Genomic DNA, 16,155 nt, shown 5'->3' with positions numbered 1-16,155 from the left:
CCAGAAATTGAAACAGCTGCTATAAATAAATAAACAAATACACGTTAAAAAGAACACTTTGGATTCAGAATGGATATGCTCATAGGGATAAGATGGGCCCAAATTTATTAAAGCAACACAATGGAGGATTGTGCTTTTTACCTCGCAGGGTCATCCTACAGACGAAAAGACAGTATTGTCTGTTACAACTGTCGCAAAAATCTTTCTGTGTGTGCATTTGTTGACAAGCCAACGATATACCGGTGAACTTCCTGAAGCTGGCCGTAAAGTAGCCTTATAGCATTTTGTACATACGTGATTAGACTGATTGTTTTATTTATTTATTCATTTTAGAAACTCAGAAATGAGTTGCTCTCTGCAGCCACATTTCAATCTGCTCTGTCCGCATTCTCTCATTCACTGCTTTTATGATTTATGATCGCGGCCGACACAAGCATATCGTGCTTGTGGTGCTATCAGCAAAGTGTTAAAAAGAAACTAAAATGAAAGCTGTCCGTATGAAGGCTAATGCTTTATCTTAAAATGTAGCTACCTGAGGCAGCCGACCTGCAGACAGTGAGTCGTAAGAGGGTAACAGCAGTAACAGGCATCCCTCCTCCTCTTTCAGCTCTTGCCAGCGTGTGAAAGCCGGGCCAATATTAATCCTTGTTCGAGCTCTTGTTTTATCGCTCTCCCGTTTTCGTTTCTTTGTCTCCTAGGACAACACCTTCACCTTCTTCCTTTTCTTTGTTACTTCAGCCATGACAACCATGTCTAACTTCATTCATCTGGGTTCGGCTACGCTACTCTAAAGAGAGGAAGGGGGTATGACGAGGAGGGGGATATGATGTATGCCATAAAGCAGTGAAATTTTGTAGTCTTTTTTGTCTCTGGGTTCCTACCCGAACCCCGAAACTGCATAGTGCCAGAGCAAGTGAAACAGACACTCTCAAGCAATGACGGAGGTGTCATCCAACCGGAGGTGTCATGTGAGTTGATGTACCATCACAAGGATCTTGGATATATATTTTGAGGGCTCAAAAACTCCATTGTGTTGCTTTAATCTATATGATATTTATTCACACAGATTATTTACATTTTGTGTGAAAAGACCTGTACATGTTTACAAAAATGTACCCTAATTAACAAGGGCCACCTTTAAACAAGATCTAGAGAAAGGGGCCAATAAGACATGCTAATGATGCTCACTGACGCCAATTACGGCAGAGTGACAGACTCAAGGCAGCCATAAAGTTCACTCTTTTTCCAAATCATCTTAAAAACTTGTTCTAACACATGCAGGAGACAGGTGGATACATAGACAAACAAGTGAATAGGCGTCAGGGGTTTTTGCACTATTTGTCATGGCTGTCCCACATGCATCTGCCAAAACTGAAGTAAATCTGTTTCCATACACATACAGTACAGAAAACTTTGTCCCTGACAAATGCAAACTCTGAGAGGCTTTAATTTCACAGCAGAGCATATAATTACACCACAGTGAACCTGATGCTTACCATTAATGCAAAAAAGACAACCTTTATGTAATTAAATTCTCCTAAACCTGAAGCATTCAAAAAATTGTCAGTGAGACTCACCAGCAACAGTCCGTCTTCTTTTGTACACTCACATCCAGATTTAAAGATACTCAGCAGACCTGTAAAGTAGTGCATGGCAAGAAACTCTTTCATGAGCATGTGAATGGCTTTATTGAGGACATACTTTCTGTTGGTTTTGCCAGATGAAAGATACTTCATGTGTTTTTCCCCGTTAAAGGTGTTTTTTTGGGGAGTTTTTCCTTATCCGCTGCGAGGGTCATAAGGACAGAGGGATGTCGTATGCTGTAAAGCCCTGTGAGGCAAATTGTGATTTGTGATATTGGGCTTTATAAATAAAATTGATTGATTGATTGATTGATTGATTGATTGATTTTTGGTTTGACTTGCAGTATAGAAAAATGTAATTGCATTGTTTTCAAATGGTCAAGAGGAGCGTGTTGTGTGCATACTGTATGCCCGCTGCATTTATGAAAGTTCATATAATGCATGCAAAGAGGAGAGATGAATGGAAATGATATAAATATAGTGAAATATTTTAATTTATTCTCAATATAATCTATTCTTGACTAAGAATGTGTTGCTTCCTTTTACTGTTTTCTGCTATCTTTTTCTCGGTCCTTGAGCAAGCTTACACATCAAATGGAACCCTCACTACACCTACACTCTGGCTATCTGTACTCCCTTCATATACCCCTGTACACAGGAGATGTGTTTCACTTTTTCTTAGGTTTTTGCAAAGGGAGACAAGCCAAAAGAAACATGTCAAACTGGCATCACACAGTGGTATTAAGCACTCTTTCATGTTAGAACTGCACAAAAATGGGGCTCTATAACAAGTTAACAGGTTTGTCTTGGTAGAAGAATAAAGAACGGAGAGATTTTTGTTTGAGTGTATTTACACTGTGGCATTGGACCCTTCTGCCTCCATGTGAGAAAGAAGCAAGGCTGCCGCGGCAACCTGGCCACCCCCAGTCCACCAGGGGAGAGCGGATCCCAAGCCAGCGCCACAGAACCAGCGGCTGCCCACCCCCCCCCAGATACCCCGGCGCATGCGCTCCCACTGAGGAAACACTGGAGTTAAGGACTAAACTATTATAAATGACATAAAATATTAAGATGTAGACCTAACAGAAAATAAATTTGTTATTAAATAAATTCAAACATATAGCCAGTAGATAAAACAAAAACATCAATCAATCAATCTAAAACATGCTAAAAATAAATATAATAATAGGCTAAATAGTATCTAAGCAATAATAAAGTATGTAAACAATAATGAATTGTATCTAAGTTATCTATTAGGCTACCATCCACTCTGTAAATAGATGTTAAAATTTCAGTAGGCTATAATTTTAATATATATATATATATATATATATATATATATATATATATATATATATATATATATATACATATTTAATATTATTTTTGTTTATTTCATTATTGTTATTATTGGTTTACTTTTTAGTAGTATTGTATTGTCTGAGGATGACTCATTTTAGTAACTATCTACAGTAAAAAACAAAAAAAAAAAACAAGCAAAGAAACAAACAAAACTCATTTTATACACTAGGCCTTCAAGGTGCTCTCTGAAACTACACCTGGCATGGCTTGTGTCCAAAAAATGAAAAAAATCAAAACTTTGTCGTAGAGCTAAACCAAATACATCATTGGAAAGGTCTCAACCTGGAGAGTAACATATGTCAGTATGAAGATTCTACATGGCTCCTGCTTTCAGCCATTCACCTTTGAACCTTGACCTCAGTGCATGTTTGAGGGCTTATAACTCAGCAACAAAAGGGGGTACAGACATTGGACCAGCTGTTATGGAAAGCTCTTGACCTCAACTATCATGTGAGTGTAGTCAACAACTGGGGGTGCTGTCAGATATGGGTAAAATATGAATAAAATTATTTTTCACCCCTTTAGAAATTAGATATGTAAAATCTGATTACGCATGTGTGTTTACCATCCCCTTAAAGTCCACAGTGTACTCTCAATTCAGTATTTACAACTTCCAAATCTAGGAAAAACACTTATATTTTTTAAAAGCTACAATTCCCTGGGGTCGCGCCATGCAGCTTGATACATATCAGCAACATAGTTGTAGTTCTTCTGATTTGCAAAGTAGGGTTCTGAATAGGGTCGTAAAAAGATATATCTACCCAATATATTTATTATCTAGTAAGGCCGAACTAGTTATTACACTGCACCTAGATGAACTATGTTAAGAAAAAAAAAGCAAGGATGTTGGCTAATTTCAGATATTTTAGATAGTACTCTAAAAACAGCGTTTTTGGGACGGTAGGTTTTTTGCGGCTTGTTGTAAAATAGAGTCGTAAAAAGATACATCTACTGAATATATCAAATATCTGGTAAAGCCGAACTAATAATGACACTGCATCTAGATGAACTATGTTAAGAAAAAGTAAGGATGATGGTTAATTTCAGATAATTTAGCTAGTACTGTAGAAGCGGTGTTTTTGGGACTGAATATTTGAATAGGCCTATATCAAATATCTAGTACAGCCGAACTATCATGTTATTATTATTATTATTATTGGTGGGAAATTATAACAGAGGAATATATTTCCCATTTTAATATCAAGAACACTGGCGTCTCACACACACACACACACACACACACACACACACACTGCCAAAAGAAGCAGCAGAGATGGAAGCCAGTGTATCAAAAGATTACCTTTAGATTAATAAATAAATACATACAAAAGTAAACAGATAAATAATCAAATAAAAACATGATAAAACATGTCATTTGAGGGGAGCATAGTCAAAAGTACAAGACACTGCTAAAAGGAATGACATTCCAGAGTAGATTTGTTTCCATGGAGACCTTTCTTTGTTAGCCATGCAGTTGTCTAGCAATTTTGCAATAAGTTTTCCTTGGCGCGCGTGTGTGTGTGTGTGTGTGTGTGTGTGTGTGTGCTCTCCCATGCCATAACTTGTGGGGCCAAAAAGGAGTTAGCCCACCAATCTCGTGGGGACCACTTCACTTGTGGGGTCCAAAAATCGGACCCCACAAGTTTTTTCATTTAAATCAACTCAAGAGCACCTCCAGAATGCTACAGCTAAGTTTCAGAGGGGGTCCCATATGTCACGATTTTTGAGATTTGTGTGTATCATGTGTGTATGCCTTGCTCCCCTAGCGGCGAGACTTCACCACTACATTTTGATACACACTTCCGGAAGTGTGTATGATTATCCCCGCCCCTCCGCACATCCAGCCAATGCGAATCGTTCTACTGCAGCAATCAGTCGTGACGTTCACATAGGTCTACACTTGAACATCATGGATCGCTACAGGTAAGAACATTTTGTTAATTATTTTGTCATTAAATACGTTCATAAAGCGTGAGTGTTTAGTAGGCCTACCATTAGTCCTGTCCTAACATTGCTGATACTTTGAACTGTTTAATGCTAAATGTTAACAAACGGAATAGTGGCGGAAGTAACGGATTACATGAAACGACGAGTGATGTTGCTAACTTTAGCCCCGTTTAGCTGCGTCAAATACGTGACTTATTTTCAAAAGGAAAAAATATGAGCAAAACAGGGATGCTTAGCTAGGATGCCCGAGTGTTACGGTTCGGTTTAACTGGTGAGCGTGTTAACTGGCGACTTTCTCACATTATATTACATTACGAGAGGTCACCAGTTAACACGATCACCAGTTAAACTGAAACACCGGGCACGTCGGGCTCAATAAGCTCCGTCTTCCTTTCGTGAGGGGTGGGTTATACCCACAGAAAGCTCAGAAACTCAACTAAAAGCTAGTAATCAGTGTAATCACAAATGAATGGTTGAATCGATCCTCAGTAAGCTATGTTTTAATTTGGAAAACATGTCTTTCATAAAAGTCACATCATCTTCTCTCCTCCTCTCATTCCTCTCTCCTTCCCCTATGCTCTCCTTCACTTCTCCTCTCTTCTCTCCTTCCTGCTCCTCTTCCTCTCCTTCCTCTCTTCTTCCTCTCCCCTCTCCTCCTCCTCCTCCTCCTCTTCCTCCTCTCCTTCCTATCTCTCCTCTCTCCTCCTCCTCCTCCTCCTCTCTCTCTCCTCCCCCTCCCCCCTCCTTCCTCCTCCTCCTCCCCTCTCCTCCTCCTCCCCTCTCCTCCTCTCAGCAGTGTGTTAATTGCAGGGTAGCAGTGGAGGGACTAGTGGAGGGACTAGTGGAGGGAGCGTTGGATTTGTGGTGTGGGGCGTCCAGGAGGAGTCATTAAGCTCTCAGAGGATGGCAGGGAGAGAGAAAAGACGGAGGGTTGATCCAAAAGCGGACGCAATATTGCATATTAAGAACAAGACAGACAAACCAAACCAAAATTTCCAAGCTTCATTTTTTATGTTGTTATGGATGGAGGTATAATGATAATGATGATGATCTTTATGTATACAGCACTTTTCATACATAAAGTGCAACTCAAACTGCTTTACACTGAAAGAAAGACCACAGAAACGAGAAGATAAAACAGAAAATGCAAACTGCTGTAACTTGGCAATGTTTCTTCAGTGATAAAAAGAGACTTAAGTTATATTTTAGTCTCAAACAGGGCTCTACGGTAACATTTTCCCAAGGAGCATATGTGCACCTAAAGTAAAATATTTGGGAGCACAAAAATAAATTTGGGAGCGAAATTAAAAATGTTTATGCAACACATTATTTGTTTAAGTCACTGGCCCACCAGTGGGCCAAGCATGCAGTAGAAGCAATGCAACCCACAGGCAGGTGGCTTTTAAGGGGTTAACCCTTGAGTAATGTTGAGGGTCAAATGTGACCCATTTTTACATTTAAGAACAGTAAAAACACCCTAAACACTTCTAATGTGACCCAGAATATACAGACATGTAAATATTATATTTTTAATCAACAGACACAAGCAATAACTTGTTCTGTATTATGATCAACACAATATTTGACACATTAAGCATAAATTAGCCTTTGGTCACCCCTATATGTTATGATTTTAAATAATGCTTGAACTAATATGAATTACATCTTTTAATTTAACTACTTAAATCACAGAAGCATCTGATTTGGTAAGCTTACAGGCTTGTTACTTTGCATGTATTAATTATCATGATTATCAGCCTGATGTAAATAAAACACAACCTGTCACACAGCTCCATGTTCTCTCTGTGTGATGTTCAGGGACAGGTCAGGACAGTCTGAGGACAGACAGCTTTGAGGTTGAAGTTTATATTATATGAAGTTTATATTACCACATGTCAGCTGTTCAGCTGTAAATTCAACTGTTCTCTGCTCCGCTGCGACGTGTTCATGGCATTTTTTATTTATTTTTTATTTTTTGTGTCGGCGGATATTTGACTTGTTAGACTCACTGGCTGTCAGCATTTTAGCCACACAGCAATCGTACACGGCTTTGTGGTTGATTAATTATATGGATCGGTGTTGGCCCCGACAGCAGCAGCACCAACACAGGTTCTGCACACCTGACGCTGTGCAGTAACTTCTTTTTAAAAGAAAAACAGTCCCACACCGCTCCTCTTTGACTCTCTGTAGTGCTACAATCGGCCAAGCCTGAGGCCAATATACAACAGGTAACAGTGTGGCGTTGTCGCCTGCGTCGCGGCCAGAGAATTGTGGGATTTGTAGTTTTTGAACGGTGGCAGATAAAATAGGTTGTGATCTTGACTTGCACACTATTCACCTAAATAATTTTCCCAGTTCGCACACATATTTTTTTAGGGGCAAATGCGAGTGAATCGCTCGCACTGTAGAGCCCTGCTCAAAGTATAAATCTGAATCCAATATTACCTGTATATCAATAGTATATCAATCAATGATTTTGAGCCTCAGCAATGATACTGAAGTCAGGGAGCCAGGTCATATTACTTTTTCCCCTGACCCCTGCATAAACTTTGCCGCTTTTGTTACAGGGCGTGGAGTATTTGCCAAAAGACCCTTCAACCAAGGTGACTTCATCCTTGAGTATAGAGGTGACCTTATCTCTGACACGGAAGCACAGAGGAGGAGAGAGGTATACACACCTACTCAACGCGTTTTCATGTTCGACCTCGCTGGAAAGTCTCTGTGGTAGGTTTACATCTCACTCTACCAGGAAAAAAAGGAAAATGTTGGCTGCTCAACATGCTGCTGTTCTCACCCTGCATTTCATAATGCTGGGTTCATAATTCATTTCATAATGTGCCCATCTTAAATCCACTGTTTAGCCCAATGGTTTTCAAAAACTTTTTCATGTCAAGGACCCCTACATTGATATGTGTTTGGCCGTGGACCCCCATCAAAAAACATTTAGGTGCGTTTCCACTGCAGGAGTTCCTGGTAAGGGGGGGGGGGGGGGGGGGGACTTTACAGGAACCGTCCTCTCACTCTGCCCTCTCAGTGGCCGTGTCTCCACTGCAGACCATGACCCGCCGGGCTCTGGCAGCGACGTGCAACAATCATTGCGCAGTCATTGTGCAACTTTTTTTTTTTTTTACTGCTCTTGTTGTTGTTTTTCTGGCAGTATAGAGGTTTTCTAATAACGCTGAGTTTTTAAATTGCGGTTTCGATCATCGTGTAATCTCGTATTTATCATACTTTTTTTTACTACTACTACTCTCACACGTCTTTTACTGACTTATTCTCTCTTTTTTCAGCTGTGAAGATGCTTTTTTAACAACGCTGGGTTTTAAAAATTCTGCTTATTTTGGGGCTTTGTCTTGGCATCACATCCCGCTTTGAGTCCACCCAATCAGCACAGAGTAAATCTCAAGCCCCACCCGGGAGTTTTTCGGGGCCAATCTGAGTACCTACCCCGAGGCAGGGACTCCTTTCGGCCCCGTAAAGGTTCCTGTAAATGGCCCTGCTGGGGAAGTTCCTGCAGTGGAGACACGCACCAACGGCACCGGGCCCTGTAAAATTACCCCGAAGTTCCTGCGGTGAAAACGCAACTTATGTGTCAGGGACCCCCATAAGAGAAGATTTGTTAAGTAAAATGTTCACAATTACAGGTAAAAAGTGAAAATAGCAGATCTACAAGCTCACAATGCATCACGTTGACAATGATCTCAATGCAATTGCATTCAATTGTGCAAATTGTTTTATCTGAGATTAAAACAGTTTGTACTGCTGGTTGTGTAGGTTAGAATTGCATTTGGCCTGACTGCTTTAATGTCACCGCTTATTCAGAAACTGGATGATGTTGTTTGTTTTAGTATTGATGGCGCCAAAGAAGATGGGTCCCTTGGTCGGCTCGTTAATGACGACCACAAGAACCCAAATAGTAGGATGAGGCTAGTGGAGGTTGATAAGAAGAGTCACATTTGCCTCTTCGCTATCCAGCCCATAAGTATAGGCAAAGAAATTTCCTATGATTATGGAGGAAATGACTGGCCACGGCGAAAGGTATGTATCAGTTTGTGCAAGCCAATATACTACATTTGTGCAATGTTTTTTCAGATGTGCAAGGTTGACTGGTTTGTGCAATGTCCTTAAAAGGCCAAACACTATTGTTCAATAGCTGCCTGTTTTCCTTCTTGTTCAGCGGCCTATTTCTGTCAGGCAGAAACTTGTTTACTCTCACAGGGCAGTGTCATAACTAGCGGGGACCACATGCTTTTGTATTGTGTTTGCAGAAGCCAGCAGAGGTTCCGCCAAGAACCCAGCGTGACAGTGCGGTTTTGGACATGGTCACCGTTCCATCTACGGAGTCTTCTCTCAACACTCCTCCAGCTACTGTGGGAGGCGTTTCATCTTGCTCAGAGCCCCGTGACAAGGTGGGACATGGATTCAAGGTCTCAACTGCTATGTGTAATTCCAGTCTTTTTTGTTAGATTTAAGACATATCCGGAAGAGGGCACACTTCGAAATCTCAAAAGCTTTTGCAGACCTTGTGTTAAGTGGGTTATATGGGTGGGCTTCAGTCATTTTCAGAGCATGTTAATTTTGATGATTGGAATTTTCATTTAGGCAAAGCTTAAGAGCCTCAGTCTGTGATTTCGTCACCAAGTCTGTGATACCACGGCAAGACCAGAACATAGGTTTAGAATGATAACGCCTAAACAACATACAGTAGTTCTGCACTGTGGTAGTTGTTTAGAAATCACCATGCGCTCTTCACATGGTCTGACAAATTACAGATTGTGACTTGGTTTAAGAAGAACTTTCAGTCATGAGTTTCTCTTTCTTTGTTTTACCCCCTGCAGAAAAGCGTGGACAAAAAGGCGGCAGAACAGACACAGACAAAACGGAAGACATCAGGACAGCACTGGCAGCGGCCCATTAAAAAGAAACAAAAGACTGTAAGTCATTTGGAGGTTGAGCATGAAATTCACAAATTTATTCAGTAAAGCCTACTTTATACTCGGTCCGTGACGCTGTCTCACACAGACAACAGGCAACCTGCAAACCCACAGCGATATGTGGTGGGCTTGTTGGTGGGCTGTTTTCAGCGACACGTGGTGGGTTTGTAGGTCGACCGTCGCATGAGAGTATGAATTGAGCTGAAGCCGCCTGACTTAAAATTATAGTTTTGGGTTAAAATTCAATCCAGCACAGATGCCTATATTCAACTGATATGACTGCTGTTCCTTTTCTTAGATCAGCGCATGGCAACTCCAACACGCATGTGAATTGACTTGATTAAAAGTCCAGTTATAGTCCACTTCAAAGTAGTCCACTTGGTTAGCGGAAAAAAGTATAGTCCAGACTCTACACAGTTCAGTTTCAAGTGTTCCACATAAATCTACTGATTTTGCAAGGCATGTATCAGTTTGTGCAAGCCAATATACTACGTTTGTGCAATGTTTTCTCAGATGTGCAAAGTTGACTGGTTTGTGCAACGTCCTTAAAAGGCCAAACACTATTGTTCAATAGCTGCCTGTTTTCCTTCTTGTTCAGCGGCCTATTTCTGTCAGGCAGAAACTTGTTTACTCTCACAGGGCAGTGTCATAACTAGCGGGGACCACATGCTTTTGTATTGTGTTTGCAGAAGCCAGCAGAGGTTCCGCCAAGAACCCAGCTTGACAGTGCGGTTTTGGACATGGTCACCATTCCATCTACGGAGTCTTCTCTCAACACTCCTCCAGCTACTGTGGGAGGCATTTCATCTTGCCCAGAGCCCCGTGACAAGGTGGGACATGGATTCAAGGTCTCATTTGCTATGTGTAATTCCAGTCTTTTTTGTTAGATTTAAGACATATCCGGAAGAGGGCACACTTCGAAATCTCAAAAGCTTTTGCAGACCTTGTGTTAAGTGGGTTATATGGGTGGGCTTCAGTCATTTTCAGAGCGTGTTAATTTTGATGATTGGAATTTTCATTTAGGCAAAGCTTAAGAGCCTCAGTCTGTGATTTCGTCACCAAGTCTGTGATACCACGGCAAGACCAGAACATAGGTTTAGAATGATAACGTCTAAACAACATACAGTAGTTCTGCACTGTGGTAGTTGTTTAGGAATCACCATGCGCTCTTCACATGGTCTGACAAATCACAGATTGTGACTTGGTTTAAGAAGAACTTTCAGTCATGAGTTTCTCTTTCTTTGTTTTACCCCCTGCAGAAAAGCGTGGACAAAAAGGCGGCAGAACAGACACAGACAAAACGGAAGACATCAGGACAGCACTGGCAGCGGCCCATTAAAAAGCAAGATGACTCGGCAGTGGATCGTTCTTCAGACGAGTTGGAGTCGGATGGCACATTGGATCAGTTGGGTGATGAATCAGAATGGGATTCCTCCAGCGTAGACATGGGAGATGATTATATACCACCTAAAGGTGAATGTGAGGACAGCACAGATGATTCGAATGGACCTGAAGAATTCTTCAATGACACGATTGATCTCATATCCAAACAGAAGGCCAAAGAAAAGAGGACCACTAAGAAAGGCCATACAGTGTCATCAGGGAGCAGGTGCAGAGCCCCAGGTTCACGGAAAACAAGAAGCAGCATCCCTACCACATCAAAAAGTCCTCCTGGTACGGAAGATGGTGATACACCACTGTCTCCTCCATCTGTGTCTGTTCATACAGTCTCCAAAAAGTCAGATGGGAAAAGGATATATGACAAAAAGCAGTTCTGCCAATATTGTGAAACTTCAGTAAATAAATATGCAAGACATTTGGAGCGTCGTCACAGTACTGTGGCTGAAGTTGCCAAGGCTTTAAGTTACAAGAAGGGTTCAAAGGAAAGAAAAAGTCATTTGAATTTTCTAAGAAGCAGTGGCAACTTTCAGTACAATGCATCTGTACTCAGGAGTGGACAAGGGAGCCTCATCGCAAAGAAGTGACCCAGAACACACAGTTCGGAGAAAGAATATGTGCACTGTACCTACTGCCTTGGCCTTTTTGCAAGAAAACTATTGTGGAAACATCTTAGAAAGTGCGATCAACGACCATCTGAAGAAGGGGCACAGAAGACGTTTTCTAAAACTCGAGTGCTGGCCGCCTGCTCTATGGAACAACCTTCACCTTCAGGCACATCTGAAATGTTTAACGATCTGACCAAGAATATGCGTCAAGATGATGTCACTGATATTGTCAAAACTGATCCAGCGATCAGGGGTTTTGGCTGCCATTTAATGAACAAGGTCATGGGTAGTAGTACTGACACAGTTGGCAATAAGAAGACTGTCACACAACAGCTGAGGAGTCTTGGTAGGATGATAAAGGCAGCGAGAGATATAACAACTATGAAGACAATCCAAGACCTAGTGAGCCCTGAGAATTTCAAAGAGACCATTAAAGTTGCACGTCACGTAGTCGGTTTCGACGAAACGACATCAAAGTCCGAAATTCCAAGTCTTAATGGTAAATTGGGTACTGGATTGAACAACGTGGCAAAGTACTTAAGAGCCGAAGCACTGCAGAACTTGGATCATGCAGAAGCAGAGCGGTACCTTGCATTTTCCACTATTTATGATAGTCACTGGGGCGTGTACATGTCAGGTCATGGCAGGAGGGACCTCAGGGAGGCCAAATTTAATGCTCCCAAGCTCTTACCATTTACAGATGATGTTAGACTTCTTCATGCTCATCTAGATAAAGAGATAACCCAAGGCATCAAGGAATTGAAAGAGGTGGTTTCAGCAGCTAACTGGAAACGGCTGTGTGAGGCTGTTTTGGCAAATGTAATACTGTTCAACCGCCGAAGGGAAGGTGAAGTCTCTAAGATGGAGTTGAAGTTCTTTCAGTCAAGAAAGAAATCAGTGCCTATTAAAGAAGTCAAACAGCACCTCACAGCCAACGAGATGAGTATGTTCTCACATTTCACTCGGATTGAACTGCCAGGAAAGCTTAGCCAAGGTGTTCCTTTACTACTAACTCCGCAGACTGAAGAAGCACTTGAACTGCTGTGCAATAACCGAAAGGAGTGTGCTGTTAAAAAAAACAACATCTTGTCTTGTTTGCACATCCAGAAAAAGACACCTATCTCCGAGGTTCTGATTGCATTCGAAAATATTCAAATGAATGTGGTGCCAAAAACCCTGAAGCCCTTCGCTTGACAGAGCTGCGGAAACAAATTGCAACATTGTCGAGTGTACTGAATCTCAAAGACGCAGACCGTGATCAATTGGCAAGGTACCTCGGCCACAATATTAGGATCCATGAGAACTTCTACAGACTCAAGCTGGACACCTTTCAAATTGCCAAAGTCAGCAAGCTCCTACTTGCTATGCAGCAGGGACGGATTGGAGACTATATAGGGATGAACCTTGACGAGATAGACATCTCCCCAGACGGTATGTACACAGCATTTCTCTGCATGACCCAATTGTTTATTAATTCTCTGAAATAGACTGTTATAGGAATGTGCATCATTTACCAAAATTATTTAGCCTTTTGGAATAGTGTACATTTAATAGTGCTATTTTTTGGTAAAAAACTTTTTCTTTGAAGGTTAAAGCTCTATAATGTGATGGCAATCATTGCTATAGAGTGTTTGTTCTGTAACAGAGGGCTCTCCAGCTCCAGAAAGTACATTTTCAGGTGGGTTGCCAATCTCAGCCAATCAGGAAAGAGAACCAATTTATCAGCTACAACCCCTTTATCAGCTTCAATTTTATAGTGTTCCAGGTCTGATTTTTTTCTTCGTCTTTGTGTTGTCACTTCAAATTTCACCTGTTTATCCTGTATCTTGTCTGATTTCTCTCTCCTGATTGGATAAAATTGGTGTCCCGACCTGAAAAAAGTGAATTTTCGTTTACTAAAGAGCTGCAGAGATATGGAGACCCCTGAACAAACACACTATACCAATTTATCACAGTATAGCGCTATTTATTTAACACTTAAGTTAACAAAACAGATTCACTTATATTACCTTTTAATTTTGCTTAATCCCATAGAGTCTGTACCAACACTGACGCCTGACGAGGAAGAGGTGCAAGGAGAAGACGAGATGAGGGAATGTGAAGACAATGAGATCAGGGGAGGAGAAGACAGCGAGATCAGGGGAGGAGAAGACAGCGAGATCAGGGGAGGAGAAGACAGCGAGACAGAGGGCGTGTCAGGTATGTGTTGTCGGGTATATGTAACTTTTATAGGTAATGCATCAGCGTTGAGATGTGGCTATTCCTACAGGGACTAACTTAGCCTAAATATGCTAGCTGCTCCTAACAGCTGTTCACAGATCATGCATTTGGACAAATGTTGCATATCTGTAAGCCCTGTTGGTGTCACCCTGCTAAAATAGAAGCGTCAAATGTGACACATTGTGATTTTTTTATATTGTCCAACTCTGATGTGCGATATATTCTTACCACAAGTATGACTTATGAATCAGAATCGGAAAACTCTATTGTCACATCACAGGTTAATACCCGTAAAACAATGTGCAAAATTCTTCAACTCCATTTACTCTGCCATTGTAATTGTCATGAAATATAGAGATGAGAGGTGAGGTGGGATGGGTGGGGTGGGGCACTGGGGGGATGGGATATAGCGGGTGTAGTAAGAAGAAAGAAAGGACCCAGGCAAGGATATCTACATATTTACAAGTAGTGCACAGGTGATGTTATATTACAATATACTTATTTATAGCAGCAATATCTACTATAGCAGCACTGAAAAGTGTACAATGGAATAAAGTGTCCAATAGAATAAAAGTTAAAAAGTAAATTTCAGTTATATTCCACTTCAGAGTAATCCACTTGGTTAAAGTGTCCACTTTGTTAAAATGTCCAATAGAATAAAAGTTTTTAAAAAAAAAGTAAGTCAGTCCAGTTATTGTCCACTTCAAAGTAATCCACTTGGTTCACGAAAAGCATGAATGGCACAGAATGCATGATATACCCCATCTAAGCGGTGTTTCTCGGCATAGCGTGTGGAGACCCCCAGGGGTCTTTGTGGAGTGTAACTGACATTGTACTTGGTTTATTTTGTACCCCCCTACAGTTAAAATTAACAGGGTCCCAAAATGATTAATTCGTGGGTCCTTGACATTGATTGATTGACAGGTTGAGAACCACTTTTTCTAAAGGGCTAGGCACTCCACACACTAACTATAAGGAATTGTTAAGTAGATGACAGTGTCCACTCCCTGCCATAACTTGTAGGACCATGGGTCAGTGTGGTCACCTGTGGGGACCACACTTTCCAGGGAAATGGTGTTCTTTAGCCCATGATACACACATTAACTAAGTTTAATAAATTGATAGTGTACTGTAGTTATGGCATGACACTTGTTGTGAATAGAATGATGTTATGTGTTTTACTATAAGTTGTGTTTCACTATATAAGTTTTAGATGTGTGAACAATGAGAATACTGAGATGATTTCAGCTGATCTGAATGTGTTTGCTTTGCAGAAGTGGAGAATTACAGGAGAGGAAGAGACATGAAGTCTGAGGAGCACATACCGCAATGCTTAGATAATTAGTTTCATATATGGTAAAAAGAATAGAAAGTGATATACAGATAGTAAGGTACAGCACGTGTAGGGAGTTGTGTTGTTCTCTTGTCTTTCAAAACAGGAACCACGCCCCCACCGCCAGCGGGAAGGAGTCAGATTAACACGAGGCAGGGGCGTGGTGTGGTGAAGGAGGAAGTGGAACTGCCAATGAGAAGAGGACAACGCCTTGCGTGCACAATGACACTCTGTTACGCTCAAATATACTGGGTCAGGGAAAGGACAGGAGGTCAGACTTCGTGAACTGACACACCTTTGTTGTTCGTCAGGGATGTGAAGTTGAGACCCAGAGCTCTGTAATTTTATTCCTTTACTGCTTAATAAACTACATTAACTGAGACCGAATATCTTCTCCTATTGCTTCATTAAAGAACACGCAGGACTGAGCTCACACATAGCACATTAGAGAGTAGGATGAGACTCTTAGTCCATCAATTGGTGACCCCGACGTGATGAACCCGGAGGAGTGACGGGACAAAAGACATTCAATAGCGGAGGACAGCAGTATCGTGACAACACTTGCCGCGGCCTAAAAAGAAGGTAAGCAGACGCCTGTTTTATCAAAGTTCTGCAATTGGAAACACTAAAACTTGTGTTGTCATTGTACTAAAGTCTCCTAGTCTAAAATGTAAAGGAATAAAATTAAAACAAAACACAAAAGTGAAATGCCCCGGGGCAGGGTGTAAGGCCCTGGAGCAAATCATAAATTTGACTCCTAAATATGAAAC

At 41.2% G+C, this 16,155-nt stretch overlaps 1 protein-coding gene and 1 pseudogene across 1 annotated transcript; both read left to right on the top strand.

Annotated features, from left to right (window-relative positions):
- The window catches only part of LOC144462605 (uncharacterized), a 346,494-nt pseudogene that overhangs the window by 90,419 nt on the left and 239,920 nt on the right, over positions 1-16,155 (top strand).
- LOC144459393 (uncharacterized) lies at positions 7,298-14,345 on the top strand. The gene is made up of 7 exons (XM_078163338.1): positions 7,298-7,616; positions 8,741-8,930; positions 9,161-9,301; positions 9,731-9,826; positions 10,516-10,656; positions 11,086-13,263; positions 13,867-14,345. The coding sequence occupies exons 1-6, from the start codon at positions 7,363-7,365 to the stop codon at positions 11,809-11,811; spliced, it is 1,548 nt and encodes a 515-aa protein (XP_078019464.1). The 5' UTR covers positions 7,298-7,362; the 3' UTR covers positions 11,812-13,263; positions 13,867-14,345.

This window comes from Epinephelus lanceolatus, chromosome 3 (genome assembly GCF_041903045.1).
Source record: "Epinephelus lanceolatus isolate andai-2023 chromosome 3, ASM4190304v1, whole genome shotgun sequence".
Lineage (NCBI taxonomy): Eukaryota > Metazoa > Chordata > Actinopteri > Perciformes > Serranidae > Epinephelus > Epinephelus lanceolatus.
Note: the sequence above shows the minus strand (reverse complement) of the source record. Positions and strands in the feature narration are given on the sequence as shown.